The following is a 19,982-nucleotide window of genomic DNA, read 5'->3' as shown; positions in this document are numbered from 1 at the left end:
GCGGCCATGGCTCACGGGCCCAGCCGCTCCGCGGCATATGGGATCTTCCTGGACCGGGGCACGAACCCGTGTCCCCTGCGTCGGCAGGCGGACTCTCAACCACTGCGCCACCGGGGAAGCCCCAGCGTTAATTTTTTTTTTTTTTTTTTGCGGTACGTGGGCCTCTCACCGTTGTGGCCTCTCCCGCCGCGGAGCACAGGCTCCGGACACGCAGGCCCAGCAGCCACGGCCCACGTGCCCAGCCGCTCCGCGGCACGCGGGATCCTCCCAGACCGGGGCACGAACCCGTGTCCCCTGCATCGGCAGGCGGACTCCCAACCACCGTGCCACCAGGGAAGCCCCCCAGCGTTAATTTTTAAAGCATAAACTGACAAAGACAGAGAAGGCAAAGGAGTCAGAGTAATACTATTTAGAAGCTGGAAAGCAGAGAGATCACTGGCAAGTGTCTTAATGGATCCAAGAAAGCTGAATAATAAGCCATTGGTGAAAGCGGAGAAGCAGTGTGAGGTATTCCACAGTAGTCCTCCCATGGCTCAGGATTCGGTGGTATCAGGTATCTCTGGAAGTAGCGGGGAGGGTGGGATTCAACAAAGGAATACTGCTTTAGAATATCTTTTAAAGAAAGAGAGCTCCAGAACACACAGGGCATGATGCAGTATAACAGCCTTTCCCTGGCCTGACAGACACTTAGAGGTTTTCTCTGGAGTGGGTAATACAGTTTCTGGAGGATGCTCGGCATGGTTGAGGGAAGAGTACTATCCTGAAAACAGGGAAATTAAGTGACTACATGTAATTGCATGTTGAACCCCAGTTTTCTTGCTTAACTCAGTTTCCAAAACACTAGCAGCCAGGCATTCACTCCCCAGGTAAGAGATCTGAGGAAGACTGTAAGTTTTCTGCAGGAAGTATGACCAATCCAAGACCCTGACATCTGAGGATGAAATGAAATAGCTCAGACAAATCATTTTATAGTGAAGGACAGTCAACAAGAACCACCCAGGCACAAAGCTTCCAAACAGCTTTCTGGCACTCCATTCATATGGTCAGTTTTTTGTTTAATGATCCTGAACAAAGAAGGCAAGAGACACTATGTAAAGAAGAAGAGGACTTCCCTGGCGGCGCAGTGGTTAAGTATCCACTTGCCAATGCAGGCGACATGGGTTCAATCCCTGGTCCGGGAATATCCCACATGCCGTGGAGCAACTAAGCCTGTGCGCCACAACTACTGAGCCTGTGCTCTAGAGCCCGTGAGCCACAACTACTGAGCCTACGTGCCGCAACTACTGAAGCCCACGCGCCTAGAGCCTGTGCTCTGCAACAAGAGAAGCCACGGCACCACAACAAAGAGTAGCCCCTGCTCACTGCAACTAGAGAAAGCCCGCATGCAGCAACGAAGACCCAATTCAGACAAAAAAAAAATCAGACACTTGTGAATTACAGGTTGATAAAATGAATATTTAAAAGAAAAAGAAGAAGAAAATGTCAAAAATGAAAAAATAATCAATATCCTCTCAGAGATAATCAGGGAACCAAAGAACTCTTGGAAAGTAAGGCTATAACAGGAGAAATAAGAAAAAATAAGGCTTAAAAGAACAAGCTGAGAAATCTCCCAGAAAATAAGCAAAAAGAAAAATACTAGAAAATAGGAGAGAAAGAAAATGAGAGAACCTGCATAAATCTAACATTTGAATAATGAGATTTCAGAGCTAGAGAATTAAAAAAAAGAAAAAAAATCAAGAAAGAATCAAAACCAAAGAACCAGAGTTTCAATACTGAAAGTGCACACTGGGTCCCTTAGCTAATTGATGAAAACAGACCTCATGAGGCACATCGCTGTGAAATGATCCTGCAGACTTTCACAGGGGAAAAGGCTTCATACAAAGGTCCAAGAATCAGAATGACTTTGGCCTTTTAGCAGCAATAAGACAGGAAACTAGAAAACAATGGAGCAATGACAAACATTCTGAGGGAAAACGATTTTCAACCTAGAATTTTACATGCAGCCAACTGAGTGTAAAAACAGAATAAAGACATTATTAGACATACAAGCATGCCCACTCCCTCAATTACACACACCCTTTCTGAGGAAGCTACTAAAAGCTGTATATACTTCAAACAAACAAACAAAATAGGGAGGGTGGGAGATGCAAGAGGGAGGAGATATGGGGATATATGTATAGGTATAGCTGATTCACTTTGATATAAAGCAGAAACTAATACACCATTGTAAAGCAATTATATTCCAATAAAGATGTTAAAACAAGCAAACAAACAACAAACAAACAAAAACCATGATGGAGTAAACCAAGAAAGAAGATCAGAGAGACAGGAAACGGGATATAAAAATAATCTCCAGGACATTTATGAAAGGAAATCCCAAGTGGCAGTGATGCAGCAAGCTACAGGGCAACCCAAGAGATGAACACAAATTAGCAGAGCACAGGTTCCAGGATAGAGCTCTTTAGGAAGAAAAAGTTGAAACAATACCCAAGGTATCCATGTGTATTAAAGTGTAATCATAGCACTGGATCAAAGTGTGGGGTGGAATTAAGTGATAAGTAATACAAAGACAACTAAGCAAATGAAACACAGTGCTAGGCAGAAAGGGAAAAGGAATCATACCACAATATATGCTTAGTTCAGCTGAAGACAGCATTAGAGTCCTAATAATGTAAACATGGAGTCATTTAGCCAAGTCATATTAAATTGACAAGATAGGGGATGGTTGTAGTGGTAGATAAGTCCTACTTTCCAAAAGGCAGAAATACCTAAAACTGCAAAAAAGAATTGGAAGCAATATACCCAATTTACTTATTAGCAATGCGAAGGTAAATACCCTCATGTGGGGAGTGACAAATTGGCAAAGGGAGGGGGGACAGATTTTTGAATCAAAATCTATGTAAGTGTCCCTAAACTATATATGCATGTGCATAACTGATGAGCAAAAGTATAATATTTTAAAAAATCAAACTCTTTGAAAATCATGTAAAATTCCATTACCAAATACCACACGCTGCTGTGCTTAAGAGACCAACAAGATATGAGATTAGACCAAGATCCAGCAGGACAAGGCACCCATGTCCAGTTCACCACTGTCCTAGTGCCCAGGTCAGAATATGTACCCATATATTTGCTGAATGAATAAATCGATGAGAAGAATGTAAAGTCATTTCAGCACAGAGACCCATTTAAAAATGTATATAATAGTTGAAGAGAGAGAGATTAATTCTGTTGTAGTAAAAATAACAGGAAAGACTGCACCCAAATAAAGCAGAGTATGCCAAATGCATAACGCAGGCATGAAGGAAGGTGTTCCAAACACAAAGGCAAAGGAGCTTGAAACATGATGTGAGCAGAAAACTGACAAACATTTGAAGCTTATATCATGTGATATTTGTTACAGAGTCAATATTTTCCTCTGTAATTGTTTTACTTAAATATTTAATGAGCGGGGCTTCCCTGGTGGCGCAGTGGTTGAGGGTCCGCCTGCCGATGCAGGGGACGCGGGTTCGTGCCCTGGTCCGGGAGGATCCCGCGTGCCGCGGAGCGGCTGGGCCCATGAGCCATGGCCGCTGAGCCTGCGCGTCCGGAGCCTGTGCTCCGCAACGGGAGAGGCCACAGCAGTGAGAGGCCCGCGTACCGCAAAAAAAAAAAAATATTTAATGAGCACCTCCTATATATCAGGCACTGTTCTAAGTACCATAGATAGAGCAGTGAATGAAAAAAATCTCTGCTGTGATGGGACATACATTATAGCGAGAGGGATATTAAACAAACAAATATCTAGTATCAGATTGGGTTAAGTGCTGTGGAGAAAAAAAAATTGAGGGAGGAGAGGAAGAAAAAGAAAATGGGTGTAAAGAGTGGTGGTTTGCTAATTACTGTATGTTAGGTGTTCAGGGGAAGATCTCCCTGGTTAAGATGACATCTCAATAGGAACTTGAAGAAAATGAAGGAGTGAATTATACACATTATCTTGGGAAGAGAATTCCAGGCAGAAGAAATAATAAGTGTTTTTTGCTTGGTGGTGTGTGGGCCATGGTAGGGACTTTGGCACTCATTGTGAAGGAAGCCACCACAAGGTTTTAAGAATATCTGATGTGACTTGCATTTAAAAGGGTCACTCTGAGAGCTATGTTGAGAACAGTCAGTAAGAGGGAAGGACAACAGAAGAGAGAAGTGAGGAGGCTAATGTAAGTCACCCAGGTGAAAATATATGGTGGCCTGGACTGTCTGGTGGCGTGGTGAAATAATTCTAATCCCTTGAAAAGCTTTTCTACATTTCTATCAGTCAGTGCTAAGCACTGACTTCATTTTTTCCGCAAAGTTATCATAATATTCTAGAATCGATATTGAAAGTGAGATCCTTCTAGGTTATGAACCACTAGATATAGGATGTCATGTGGAATAGGGAATTTGAAGTACAAAAGTAAACCTAAGACCTATTAAAGTGGATTTTGCCTCAAACTGTCTCCAATATCCCTGTTTACAAAGCATATAGCTCTTTGAATAGTAACATTTATGTGCAAATCATTCTACTGTAGATTTTTTAAAGATACTCATTAAAAATAACACAAAAGGGCTTCCCTGGTGGTGCAGTGGTTGAGAGTCCGCCTGCCGACGCAGGGGACACGGGTTCGTGCCCAGTCCGGGAGGATCCCACATGCCGCGGAGCGGCTGGGCCCGTGAGCCATGGCCGCTGAGCCTGCACGTCCAGAGCCTGTGCTCCGCAACGGGAGAAGCCACAACAGTGAGAGGCCCGCGTACCGCAAAACAAACAAACAAACAAAAAAACCACAAAAAGCATTCTTAACTAGGTAAACAACAGTATTAATATGACACTATACGTCAAAAACCTCCTTTAAAAAAAGTACCTAACTTCTGACTTAGTAATTTCATGTCTAGGACATCCTAAGGTCAACTTCAAAAGACTCATGAGCAAAGATGTTCATCACAAAGAACTGTCAAGAGTATGTAAAGGTTATAGTATACTGGCAAATACCACATAACCAACTGAATTTGATGTAAATTTCTGGTTGACAAAAGTGTTCGAAATATATTAAATGAATTAAAAGGTTACAATTAATAAGTTAGATGCTGATTTTAAAAATAGGGGGAAAGTATGAACGTGGGTATTGAGAGTAAGAAAGTCAATGAGGATATAGATAAAACAAAACCAGCCAGGAGTTGACATTACTGAATCTGGGTGACAGGTACCTGGAATAGGGGCAGGATCATACCATTCTCTCTACTTGTGTAAATGGTTAAAAAGTAAAAAAAAGTTCACTAAAATGTTAACTGGCAATTTGGGTATAGAACTGCAGATGTTTTCTTCTTTTAGCACAACGAAGTCCAAGTTCTCATTTATCCCCAGTCACTTCAAAAGACTGAGACAAGTTTCACTTACCACCCAACAGGCATTTCCAAGATCAGCAATCTTCACTTGGAGCTTTTCTGCATTTTTTGGCTCAAGGGGATTAACAAGAAAATTTCCAGCGGTGGATTTTCCTATAGACAACAGGTATCATCAATAAGACTGTTCAATGAACACAGAAATAACCAAAGGTTAATGAAACTCTACGAAGTAATTCACCCAGGTCCCCAACTGGCAACCTACAATAAATTTTCTAAAATAAACCAAGTAAAGCAACATCCTGACTTCCCAGAATTAAAACCTCTGCCTTCACAGCAACAAGTAAAATGCTGTATACTCACTGTTTAACCAATAAAAATCAAACTGAGCTACACATTTACACATTGAAGGTAACTTGGACACCTGCTGTAAAGCTATATTTAACAACAACGGTACTTCTATTTTAGAAATTCATGAAAAATTTTTTTCTGTGTGGTGAATTTAAAAAAATTGTATAGCTGATTTACAACATATTAGTTTCAGGTATAAAACATAGCAACTCAGAATTTTTATAGATTATAATCCATTTAAAGTCACCAAAAAGTAATGCTATATTTCCCTGTGCTGTACAATATATCCCTGTAGCCTCTCTATTTTATTATATATGGTAGCTTGTTCCTCTCAATCCCCTACTCCCACCCCTCCTTTCCCTTCCTCCCTCTCCACACCGGTAACCACCTATCATTCTCTATACCTGTGAGTCTGTTTCTGTTTTGCTGAATTCATCTGTTTTATTTTTTAGGTTCCACAGATAAGTGATAACATACATTATTTGTCTTTGTCTGTCTGACTTATTAGAAATTCATGAACATGTTATGCAGGGAAGGAGTACTGGGGAAGCACCTTTGTTGTCTAGTGGTCCATTATGTTCTTGCTCTTGCTCATCTTCACAGGGTATCTCTGCTCGAATGCTTTCTTGAAGTTGACTAATGTCCTGTGCACTGAATGACCGGTCTACATTTGACGAAGACTGGCACATCATGGTATCTGACACCTCAGAGGTTACAGGTGTACAGGAGTCTGTTTCTTGAGATGTGCTGCTGTCTCCATTTTGGGAACTTAGAAAACTAGGTTCCTGCTTCAAATTTTGGACATCACAGCCATTAGCATTATGTAGATCCTCTTTAAGCCTCAATGTTTCTTTATTATTGTTCTCAGTATAATTAACGACTTCAATTACTCCATTGCAATTTATTTCTGCTGCGCCACCCTCTACACCATGTTCCGTAAGTGTTTGATCCTGGTGAATGGTACTTGACTCTTCTAAGGAACAAAGACAAAAAGGACGTACGTGTATGCATATGTGTGAAAGAACAAAAAAAATCTCTCCACGAGATTAAAACGTTTTCTAGAACTTATACAGGGTGACAGAAAAACATGACTGCACATCTAAAATCTATTTATGAAAGGACAAAGATCTTCTTATTCTTACCCAATTGCTAAATGAGGTCTACGTTGCATTTCCTGAGAAAAGTTAGAAATTACATTTGAATATTACCTACCTAACATTTATGACAAATTCTGTATTCTTACTGTGTAACGACACCCCCAGAGATGTTGTATATGCATGAAACCACTATATTATAAAACAATGATAAGTTAAAGTTTGCTATAAAGTAATTTTTGTGATGCTCTATTTATACCAAGTTTTTCTTGGGTCATTTTATTAGGTGGGTTCTCTTTCAAGGGTCTTTCAACAGGACTCTCTGATTCTTCTTGCTTGTTTGGTCTTTTTTGCCCAGGGCCCGACTCTTTCTCCATTTCCTCAATTTCCTGCATTCGCTTCTCTAGTAATTCTGCCTGGCGCTTCTGCTTCTTCTTCAATTTCTTCTTCTTATTCTTTGACATTTTGTCAGCCTGGGCAGAGATTACAAACAGATAAAGCCTTCAGGTGGCTAATCCATTATCCCCAGTTGGAGATAACTTACTTTTAATTACTTCCTAATTAAATTCCACTCTTGTCCTAACATAGCACTTAAGCTTCTCATTAATTTAAAAAATGTAGATACTCTTAAGAAACCAAATTAAAACAAAATTAACAACAAATCTTGGTCCTCTGAACAGTGTGTGGGGCTGGTCCACTCTCAAGCTCAAATTTAGGGAAACCTCACCAGCACAAACTTGCTGAAGATGCACAGGAATTTACTGGAGAAAATTATAGAAGTGCAGGAATATTGTTTTTTTCTGGTTTCCAAACTCTAAATAAACTGTGATCCATAACAGAAGAATCCCTGCCCATTGCCCATAGATCAGAATTAAATATAGGAACACCTTATACTTACTGGTTTAGGCTGGGGTGCAGTACTGACTGAAAAGAAAAGAAAACCAAGTAAGAATCCTTGCATTCAGCAGGCAATATAAACTAAGACACCCTACCAGAATGAAAAGTCTTTCTTGTACAGTTTATATTGTAGAGAGAACTAGTTTTTAAGCAATTTTGATAGAAGCAACATTATTTTTTTTAAAAGAACGATGCATACAAAAGTCAACAAACTTAAAATAAATTTTAATAAATTCTTCTCCAGATAGCATCACTATATGCAAAGAACCAAGTCCTCCTTTCTGATTTACATCATTAATGCTGCTAAAAACTCATTCCCATGTACTACTTAAAACAGAAAAGGATAAGCAATAACCCTCTCATCCCCACCCAGGACTAATTCTTCCCTGTGACACTTGTCAGTTTTAAAAGGAGAGTGGCACCAAAAGCTATAGTAATTTATTACATAGCATGTTATGGATATTAGTTTAGCTTAGGTGGGAGGTAGAATCTTCAGTCTTCCTTAAAAAAAAAAAAAATTTTTTTTTAAATTGTGGTAAGAAACTTGAATATACACTTTCCCTCTTAACCATCCTTAAGCATACAGTTCAGTAGGATTAATTTCACACAGTGTAACATTTCTAGAACTTTTTCGTTGTGCAAAAATGAAACTCTATGCCCATTGAACAACTGCCCCTTGCCCCCTTTGTAGGTCTTCTTTTTTAAAGGAAGTCTCTGGATAATTGATATTTCAACTTGAGGATCAAGAGAGTTCCTCAAATATAATTAAACTACTAAAATTAAAATCTGTACCACAAATGGAAAAAAATCATCATAATCATAGTAGCCACCATTTATTTAACGCATAACACTGTGTGGCATACTACTAACTGCTTTAACATGAAATTTAATCCGAGTAACTCCTGCATGAGAAAAAAGAAGTCAAGTCATGTGCCTAAGGTCATTCAATGAATGAAGCAAGGAGTCAAAATAGGTATGTCCACTCCAGTGCTTAAACCCAAGCTCTTACTAGCAATGTTATCTTGCCCCTGCACAGGGATCACTGATTCACATAGGTGAGCATGTATGAACATCAAAAAAGACCATCAAATCACAAGAGAAAACATTTTAACAACAACATGAATCAGCTTTTACAATACACAACGTATCTGGACCTAAAAGGCACAGTCTTCTTCCCCTATGGGAATAATACTGAGTATAAAAAGTCTTTTGAAGGCTGGAACTATTTCTTATGTAAGTACTTATTGTATCTTACTGTTAAATGAATTAGTGGTGCTTTACTTTTACTTAACTGTCAGGTAATAGAATAAAAACAAGAATTTCTCTTAACTTCTAATGAAAGTGAAGTCCCCAAAGAAAATATACCTGCAGATCCAGAAGGTGGAGGAGCTCCAGATCGCTGCCATTCTGTTGCTTCTGCAGCCAGCCTCCGGATGTACTGTTCATTCACTGACAACAAGATGTTTTCTGGTTTAATGTCAGTGTGGATGATACGGCACTTGGTGTGTAAATAATCCAGACCCTGTAACACCTGAATGGGAATAGAGTAGTAGACTTGCAAACACAAAATACAAGTCTTTCTGGAGAAGGAAAAAATCACAATACAACATTTTGAAAAAATAAAAATGATATGGTAGTTTTCTACAGAGAAGAAAGCATTTTTTTTAAAGCACAACAAACTTCCCCAGAAAGATTAATTGTAAACTAGGAACAAAGGCAAGAGTTTATTTACAATAAAAAGTTCTTCAAAGTTTTACAAAGCTAATTCTATTTGAAGATATTTATTGAACCATTACAGAGACGAAGAATAAACAGTTGACATTGTCCTTTAACTACTGAAATATAGGTCATGAAAGAGATTTAGGTATCTTTAAATTCAAATTTCCTTGTTGATGAAGAACTGAGGTCTCTTGCTTCCCAGTTTGGAGCTCTGTCCAACAAAACACATTATCTAAACAAACTGTTTGCCCTCTGAAGTATTACCACTTTCCTGATGACAAACTTCTTCAATATATATTGAAAGCTGTTTAGAATATGAGAAAATGCTCATGAATAATGTTATATAAAGAGACGGTAATAATTTGACAATTTTCTATTAATATATAATCAATTTTTGCAACCAGAACTTCTGGATAAGGGCTCCAAATTTCTAAAATCAGGCATTACACTCAGCTCCCCATCTAATAATTATTACAGAAGATGAACCTGGGGGAAAATGATTACACTAAAACATTTAAAAACAGAATAAACACAATAAATAGGGGCTGAATAAATAATTTCAGCAATTAAAAAAACCTAGTTTTAAAAATAAAAATTCTATTGGAAATAGGAAACTCCTGACACTTTAAGAATCTAAAAAAATTACCACATAAAAACTATTATGTATAAAATAAATAAGCTACAAGGATATACTGCACAACACAAGGAATATAGCCAATATTTTATAATAACTATAAATGGAGTATAAGCTTAAAAAAACCCCACAACATAGAAAATATTACGATACATACTTGCTGAATAATTTTTTTGACACAAGGCAAAGGAAGCCCTTGATAATTGGACTTGATGATCCACTTGAGCAGATGATGCCCCAAAACTTCAAACACCATGCAGATATCTAGGAGTTTGTTAAGGAGGAAAAGGGAGACAGAAGAGAAGAAACGGGGCAAGACAAGCTGTGTTCCACCTCAATGAAATTATTATTGTACTCTTTCAGTATAAAGAATTATAGAGCTTGACTAAAAAAGAAAATGTAGCTGTCAATATTCTGACATTCTAAAGGTTAATTAATGCTTTAGTCACAGAAAATACCCAAAATATGGAAAACTCTGGGGTGCTGGTTTATTAATAAAACTATGCACATTAAAACACTCAGTGATAAAAATAAAACATACATAAAGTTAGTGAAAGCACTAGGCTTAAGGTGTTGATTAGTATCTTCCCTGATGTCAAAACTAACGTCCAGGGTAACAATGCCTACTCTCATAGTATCAAAGCAAGGAAAAATAAATTTGGCTTTAGCGAAAGAAGACAATGTACCAAAACGAGATAAAAAATGTAAATGTCAACATTAAAAAAAAATAGGAAACTAACTTGCTTTATGCTCTTTACTTTACAAAACTAATCTTGATTCTACTGCCACCATGTGTTCTCTTATGTATGAACACCCTAATCACGCCTCATAACAGGAATACTCTTTGGGCATGGTAGTGCCAGGGCTAGGGCACTGCAGGGATTTTAGTCAGAAGATGTTGGTATTTTCGACCTCTAGAAGCTTCTACATAAATTGGGAAGTCAAGACATACATATGTAATAATGATCTAGTGCTCAGACTTTTTTTTGTTTTTGTTTTTGTTTTGCGGTACGCGGGCCTCTTACTGCTGTGGCCTCTCCTGTTGCGGAGCACAGGTTCCAGACGCGCAGGCTCAGCGGCCATGGCTCACGGGCCCAGCCGCTCCGCGGCATGTGGGATCTTCCCGGACTGGGGCATGAACCTCTGTCCCCTGCATCGGCAGGCGGACTCTCAACCACTGCGCCACCAGGGAAGCCCCAGACTTTTGTTTTAAATAAGATTCTCCGCTAAAGGAAAACCTGTACTCCTTAAAGAAATGGCCAAATCCAGGGAAAACCTGGAATACCTTGCTGTGCCAACAGTAAGGGAACACGTCAGGAGGAAAGAGCAACCAGCTTGAAGAAGCCACTGGCTAGTTAAGAATCTGCCTGCCAATGCAGGGGACATGGGTTCGAGCCCTGGTCCGGAAAGATCCCACATGCCACAGAGCATCTGGGCCCGTGCACCACAACTACTAAGCCTGTGCTCCTAGAGCCCGTGCTCCACAACAAGAGAAGCCACCGCACCTCAACGAAGAGTAGCCCCCGCTTGCCGCAACTAGAGAAAGCCTGTGCACAGCAACGAAGACCCAACGCAACCAATAAATAAATAATTTAAATAAACCTATTTTTTAAAAAAAGAAGCCACTGGCCAAAGTTGACATTTTAAAGAGTGAAGTTATGAATTAGCTTATAAATTAAAAACAGAATGAATCCAAATGGGATACTAAAATAAGTGTGTGTTCGGGGGAGGAAAATGTCTTCTTCAGAGAAAAAGTCAACTAATAAATATATAAAGTATGACAGAAATAAAAAATTACCATTTTATCATCATTATAGTAATAACTGAACTGATTCAGATAAGAATCAATGAATACTAAAACTACTAAGTGAAGATTGCTAGGGGAAAAAGAATTCTCACAGTGTCACACTATCACCCCATAGGTTGCTTATTAATTATAAAAGGAAAAAGATACTTTTAAACAGGGAAATTGAGCAGACACTGCCTTAACCATGTAATCAAACATATCATCACCAATGATAAGCACAAATTCACATTATGTGCCCTCTGATGTAATACACTGAGAAAAATAAAACATCATCCATGTAGTATGCTTGACAAAAATGATTAATGAACTTAATCATGAGGAAATAATCAGACAAATCTAAATTAAGGAACAATACAACTGGCCTGGATTCTCTGGCCGGTGGGGTGGGGTGGGGTGGGGTGGGGTGGGTGAGTGAATGCCATGAAAGGAACCGTTCTTTTTTTTTTTTTTTTTTTTTTTTTTAAGGAACCGTTCTTAATTAAAGAAGATTAAAAACGGGACATGACTACCTCAGAAAATACAAATCAAAATTACAGGATGATACTATTTCAAACTCAACAGAATAACTAAAATAAAAAGACTAACATGACCAAATGTAGATGAGCATATGGAGCAATTAGAACTCCCATATTATGCTAACAGAAGTATAAAATGGTACAACTACTTTGGAAAACTGGTTGGTAATTTCTTGGAGTTAAACATACATCTAGGAACTTCTGCTGCAGTCAAGATGGAGTAACAGGGACTGGCTTAACCCTCTTGCTTTAAGCGACAACAACAAAATCAGACAAAATACATAAAACAACAGATTTAAAGACCCTGGACAAAGAAGATCTCCCTGAGAGATCATTGTCTTCTAACTGTCTTGAGACTCTCCAAGCAAACCCCTTGAGTTAAAAAGACGGAGCTGAGAGTCCTGGGAGATCAAGGCAGCAGCTATGGTTCACAGAACAATACTAGCGAGGAGAGAGCTTCAAAGAAAGAGAACCCTGGAGATCTAAAAAGGGATCCCCCTCAAGTATTTAGTACAGTAGTAATCAGCGTAGGTGTAAGAGGAAACTACTAGAGGGGAAAAAAATCATCTGAAAGGATTAGAGGGAATAGTGCCCAGCATTCTCACAGGGCTCCAACAGTATCTGCTCTCATCAAAAGGACGAGAAAAATTCAGTTATAGTCATAGGCCAGAAATAAATCCACACATATATGGTCAATTAATTTATAACAAAGGAGCCAAGAACTTACAATGGGGACAGTAATTTCAATAAATCATGGGGGTACATGACTCTTTTTGGATTATGGTTTTCTCAGGGTATATGCCCAGTAGTGGGATTGCTGGGTCATATGGTAGTTCTATTTGTAGTTTTTTAAGGAACCTCCGTACTGTTCTCCAAAGTGGCTGTACCAATTCACATTCCCACCAGCAGTGCAAGAGTGTTCCCTTTTCTCCACACCCTCTCCAGCATTTATTGTTTCTAGATTTTTTGATGATGGCCATTCTGACTGGTGTGAGATGATATCTCATTGTAGTTTTGATTTGCATTTCTCTAATGATTAATGATGTTGAGCATTCTTTCATGTGTCTGTTGGCAGTCTGTATATCTTCTTTGGAGAAATGTCTATTTAGGTCTTCTGCCCATTTTTGGATTGGGCTGTGAAAACCATAATTCAAAAAGAGTCATGTACCAAAATGTTCATTGCAGCTCTATTTACAATAGCCCGGAGATGGAAACAACCTAAGTGTCCATCATCGGATGAATGGATAAAGAAGATGTGGCACATATATACAATGGAATATTACTCAGCCATAAAAAGAAACGAAATTGAGCTACTTGTAATGAGGTGGATGGACCTAGAGTCTGTCATACAGAGTGAAGTAAGTCAGAAAGAGAAAGACAAATACCGTATGCTAACACATATATATGGAATTTAAGGGAAAAAAATGTCATGAAGAGCCTAGGGGTAAAACAGGAATAAAGACACAGACCTACTAGAGAATGGACTTGAGTACATGGGGAAGGGGAAGGGTAAGCTGTGACAAAGCGAGAGAGTGGCATGGACATATATACACTACCAAACGTAAAATAGATAGCTAGTGGGAAGCAGCCGCATAGCACAGGGAGATCAGCTCGGTGCTTTGTGACCACCTAGAGGGGTGGGATAGGGAGGGTGGGAGGGATGGAGACGCAAGAGGGAAGAGATATGGGAACATATGTATATGTATAACTGATTCACTTTGTTATAAAGCAGAAACTAACACACCATTGTAAGGCAATTATACTCCAATAAAGATGTAAATAAAAATAATAATAAATCATAGGGGGAAACCTGAACAGCTACATGCAAAAGAATGAAACTGGACCATTATCTTACACTAGACCCCAAAATCAACTCAAAATGGATTAAAGACTTGAACATAAGACCTGACACCATAAAACTCCTAGAAGAAAACACAGGTTGTAAGCTCCTTGACATTGGTCTTGGCAATGATATTTTGGATCTGACACCAAAAACAAAGTCAACGAAAGCAAAAATGAAGAAGTGGACTACATCAAACTAAAAATCTTCTGCAGAGCAAAGGAAACAAAATGAAAATGAAAAGGCAACCTATGGAATGGGAAAAAATATTTGCAAATCAAAGATCTGATAAGGGGTTAATATCAAAAATATATAAAGAACACATATAACTCAATAGGGGGAAAAAAACAAATCTGATTAAAAAATGAACCAAGAATCTGAACACATATTTTTCCAGACAAGACATACAGATGGCCAACAGGTACATGGAAAAGTGTTCAACATCACTAATCACCAGGGAAATGCAAATCAAAACCACAATGAGATACCACCTCACAGCTGTTAGAATGGCTATTGTAAAAAAGACAAGCGATAACAAGTGTTGGTGAGGATGTGGAGAAAAAGGAGCCCTTGTGCACTGTTGGTGGGAATGTAAACTGGTACAGCCACTATGGAAAACAGTACGGAGGTTCCTCAAAAAAACTAAAAAGAGAACTACCATACATTCCAGCAATTCCACTTTTGGGTATTTATCCAAAGAAAACAAAATCACTAACTTAAAAAGATGTGCACCCCCATGTTCACTGCAGCATTATTTACAATAGCCAAGACATGGAAGCAACCCTAGTGTCCACTGATGGATGAATGGATAAAGAAAATATGGTCTACATATACAATGGAATACTATTTAGCCATATGAAGAAGGAAATCTTGCCATTTGTGATAACATGGATGGACCTTGAGGGTGTTATGCTAAGTGAAATAAAACAGAGAGACAAGTACTGTATGATCTCACTTGTATGTGGAATCTAAAAACAAAACAAAACAACAAACTTACAGATACAGAAAACAGACTAGTGGTTGCCAAAGGTGGGGGGTGGGGGAAATGGGTGACAGTGGTCAGAAGGTACAAACTTCCAGTTATAAGATGAATAAGTCTGGGACTTCTCTGGGGGCACAGTGGTTAAGAATCCGCCTGCCAATGCAGGGGACACGGGTTCGAGCCCTGATCCAGGAAGATCCCACATGCTGCGGAGCAACTAAGCCCGTGTGCTACAACTACTGAGCCTGTGCTCTGGAGCCCGTGAGCCACAACTACTGAGCCCACACGCCACAACTACTGAAGCCCATGCGCCTAAAGCCCGTGCTCCCCAGTAAGAGAAGCCACCACAAGGAGAAGCCCGCGCACCATAACGAAGAATAGCCCCACCTCACCACAACTAGAGAAAGCCCGCGCGTAGCAACAAAGACCCAACACAGCCAAAATACATAAATAAATAAATGAATTTATTTTAAAAAGATGAGTAAGTCCTGGGTGTGTAATGTACAGCATGGTGACTATTGTTAATAATACTATATTGTGTATTTGAGAGTTGCTAAGACAGTAAATCTTCAAGTTCTCATCACAAGAAAAAAACTGTAAGTATGTGTGGTGATGGATGTTAACTAAACTTACTATGGTAATCATTTTGCAATGTACACAGCTATCAAATCATTATGTTGTACACCCAAAACTAATACAATGTTATATGTCAATTATATCTCAATTAAGAAAAAAAACTAGAAAAATTCATAGTCCTGGAGCATTGGGTAGATTATTCAGAAGACCTTGCCTCAGTAGAAGGAATGATTAGCCCTAGACTGAACACTGCTCTGGAGCCATCTAACAAATGATAAAAGTAAAATCTGAAAAGGGTCAAACCGCTTCCAAGTAACAACTGCACCCCAGAACAAAGCTCAAGATTTATAGCTATACAACATATCCAGCAGCCAACAAGGTAAAACTCACAGTGTCTCAATCAAAGACTACCAGGCAACAAAGGTGAAGGAAAACGTATCTGAAAATTAGATACAGTAATAAATCAATCATTTGAAATTGACCCAGATGTCAGAATTAGCAGACAAGGAAATTAAACAGTTATAGCAGTATTCCATATGTTGAAAAGAGATACAGAAGATATATATAGAAAAAAAGAGATGCAAAGATGATGTGGTGTATATATATTAATGGAATGTGACTCAGCCATAAAAAAGAATGAAACCTCGCCATTTGTGGCATGGATGGTTGAGATGAGTGAGACAGAGAAAGACAAAACTGTACGATTTCACTTAATAATGTGGAATATAAAAGACAAAACAAATGAACAAACATAACAGAAAGATACAGAGAACAAACAGGTGGTTGCCAGAGGGGAGGAAGGTGGAAGGAGGAAAGAAATAGGTGAGAGAGATTAAGTAGTACAAAACTCCAGTTGCAAAATAAGTGAGTCATGGGTGTGAAATGTACAGTGTGGGGAATATAGTCATTAACTATGTAATATCTTTGTATGGTAACATAAACTAAGTAGACTTATCACAGTGATCATTTTGAAATGTATAGAAATATCAAATCACCACATCGTGCACCAGAACTAACATAGTGTTATAGGTCAATTATACTTCAAAAATAAACAAACAAACTCAAAAGAAAAAGATCAAATCTGTGGTTACCAGAGGTGGTGGTTAGGGGAGGGGAAACTGGATGAAGGCAGTCAAAAGGTATAAATTTCCAGTTATAAGTACTAGGGATATAATGTACAATACAATAAATATAATTAACAATGCTATACGTTATATATGTAAGTTATTGGGAGTAAAGTCTGAGTTCTCACCACAAAGAAAAATATATTTTTTTCTATTTAATTTTGTTATTTTATGAGATGAATTATTGTGTGATAATCATTTAATGATGTATGTAAGTTAAATCATTATGCTATATTCCTTATACTTATACACTGCTGTATGTCAATTGTACCTCAATAAGACTGGAAGAAAAAAAAAGAGAACCCAAATTGAACTTCTGAGATGAAAAGCAGAAAAATACCCTGGATGGGATAAATGGCAGATTAAACACTGCAGAATGAGATTAGTGAACTCGAAAGTATAGCAATAGAAACTATCCAAAATCAAATACACAAAGAAAAAATAATACAAACGAACAAATAAACCCACCCACCCACAAAAGCCGCAGGGGCAACTTCAAGTGACCCAAAAAAAGGAAGCAGGGGAAAGGAATGAAGGTATTTGCTCTTTGCAATGGATCAAGAAATCATAAAAGTGATGGCAATAATTAACCCAGTAGCAAAGTGTATACCTAGTGCTTAGATTGTGTTCCCCATTTCCCACTCATAGGAATTAGGGCTTTTTAAAGAAATGGCTGACCCCAGGTTTGGGACAGGAAATGCACAAAATGAGCCTGGAACATTCTGATGTGCCAAATCATAAAGGAACTGTCAAAAACCTTGTGGCTCCTGACTGAAATTAAGAATAAAAAAACTAAAAGAAAAAAAAGTATGAGACATTTGGAGAGACTGAAACACTGACTAGAAAAAAGGACTTAAGAAACTGATCCCCAATTTTTTAGGAATAATAACTGTGTTGGGGTTATATTTTCAACTTTTTAGGAATAATAACTGTGTTGGGGTTATATTTTAAGTCTTTGTCTTTTGGAGATACATTCTAAAATAATTATGGATGAAAAAATATCTTTAAGATTGGTCACAAAATTATCAGGAGATACAGACAAAACAAGACTGATTATGAGTTGATAACTTCTGAAATGGGTAATGGATCTATGAGGATTCATCAAACTATTCTACTTCTGTATATATGAAATATATCAAAATAAGGTATTTTAGAATGCAGATTGATTAAACAAACAAACCAGAACACAGAATTAAGTTATTTTCATGTTCCTAGCTTTAATATTAACTTTCATTTGTTGAGATTACAATTTGACAACAATGTTATTTTAATTTGTAAGCGGTGACATAAAAATGACCAGACATTCAGTAGCTTAAAAAACAAGAAGAGGGCTTCCCTGGTGGCGCAGTGGTTGAGAGTCCGCCTGCCGATGCAGGGGACACGGGTTCGTGCCCCGGTCCGGGAGGATCCCACATGCCGCGGAGCGGCTGGGCCCGTGAGCCATGGCCGTTGAGCCTGCACGTCGGAGCCTGTGCTATGCAACGGGGGAGGCCACAACAGTGAGAGGCCCGCGTACCGCAAAAAAAACAAAAAAGAAACAAGAAAAAAAAAAGCCTTCTTGCTTACGGTCAAATAAAGGTACTCAGCATTACTGAGGAGACTATTTAGAATATTTCTACAGTTTTACTATAATATTACCAAATTAATAGGAAAATGTGGCACAGTGAGAAACATTACAAGGTCAAGAAATAGGGAAACAGAACCCAATGGCCATCATGACATCCTGTATGGTTTTATTTCATGGTTAGCCTTCCTCTTAATTCTTTGAAAACATGCATACCACACACACACACACAGAGTAAGCCATCTATGAAATGACCACAACAGACGTAAAATGATGATTCACATGGAATGCTTCTTGTACCAGTTTCCTTAGAGATTTGGGGAAGGGGGGGATTTGATTTATATTTCTCCAAGGAAGTAAGTAACTGAAAACTAACTTCAGAATGATAGATAAAATCTTTATGTTATCACCTGTTCTCTCTCCTTTCTCATCCTCTCTCCTTGCTTCTCTGTTCAAATCTCTAACCATATAGTCCACATGATTAGAGATGGGCCCTATGTAGCCCATCTCCTTAAAAAAAGATCATCACTGGCAATTAAAAATGTGTGCTAAGAGAAGATAAACATGCAGGGAAAGTGGAATGATATATGCAATGTCTTTCCTTATACATTTTAAAATAGTTTATAAACAGGTTTCAGACTCTCCAATCCAAGTGAGATTCTTCTTCATCTTTCATTCTGAAAAATGTGATAGGCCTTTACAAGCATAGCTGTCGCAACAACTTTTCAATTATTTCCGTGCATGTCACTCTGATATTAACCTGTGGGGAAAAGAATAGCTAACATTCCTTCCAACTTTAAAATTCTAAAATTCCGGATCAAAACATAAAACAAGTCAGTTTTTCCATTATGACAGAATGTGAACAATTACACCTGTTTAGATTTTAAGCATACATGTACAGCCTCTTAAATACTGAGATAAAATGCATTAAATTCTTGTTTACCCAGTATTTCTTTCTTTCTTTTAAATTTTAATTAATTAATTTATTTATTTTTGGCTGCACTGGATCTTCATTGCTGTGCGTGGGCTTTCTCTAGTTGCAGTGAGGTGCAGGGGCTTCTCACTGCGGTGGCTTCTCTTGTTGTGGAGCATGGGCCCTAGAGCGCACGGGCTTCAGCAGTTGCATCTCGCCGGCTCTAGAGCATGGGCTCAGTAGTTGTGGAGCACAGGCTTAGTTGCTCTGCGGATCTTCCTGGACCAGGGATCGAACCCATGTCCCCTACATTGGCAGGCAGATTCTTAACCACTGGACCACCAGGGAAGTCCTTTACCCAGTATTTCTCATTAACTCCATTAAAATTTCTGCGCTAATTGATAGAAATCATAGAAACTACTTACTAGTACAAGGTTCTTTTCTTAAAAAGTTTCTTTTGGGTTTGGTTTTAATTTGCCTGAAAAAAGTGTAAAGCCAATAGCCTAAAAAATCACAACATACAAAGAGAGATCTGATTCATATCTGTGTTCAAAAGTTGACAATAAAATAAAGTAATTTGATTATAGTTTGTTTTGAGAGAAGAGACCAATGCT

General features: G+C 38.5%; 1 protein-coding gene across 1 annotated transcript in view; it reads right to left on the bottom strand.

Annotated features, from left to right (window-relative positions):
* Positions 1 to 19,982, bottom strand: part of SRPK1 (SRSF protein kinase 1) — an 83,171-nt gene that overhangs the window by 15,249 nt on the left and 47,940 nt on the right. Inside the window, 6 exon segments of the mRNA XM_029243029.1 lie at positions 5,408 to 5,508; positions 6,257 to 6,676; positions 7,057 to 7,270; positions 7,696 to 7,721; positions 9,060 to 9,225; positions 10,205 to 10,311. Of these exon segments, the coding sequence (XP_029098862.1) occupies positions 5,408 to 5,508; positions 6,257 to 6,676; positions 7,057 to 7,270; positions 7,696 to 7,721; positions 9,060 to 9,225; positions 10,205 to 10,311 (1,034 nt within the window).

Source organism: Monodon monoceros, unplaced genomic scaffold (assembly GCF_005190385.1).
Source record: "Monodon monoceros isolate NGI ecotype Baffin Bay Population unplaced genomic scaffold, NGI_Narwhal_1 Super_Scaffold_3, whole genome shotgun sequence".
Taxonomy (NCBI): domain Eukaryota; kingdom Metazoa; phylum Chordata; class Mammalia; order Artiodactyla; family Monodontidae; genus Monodon; species Monodon monoceros.
Note: the sequence above shows the minus strand (reverse complement) of the source record. Positions and strands in the feature narration are given on the sequence as shown.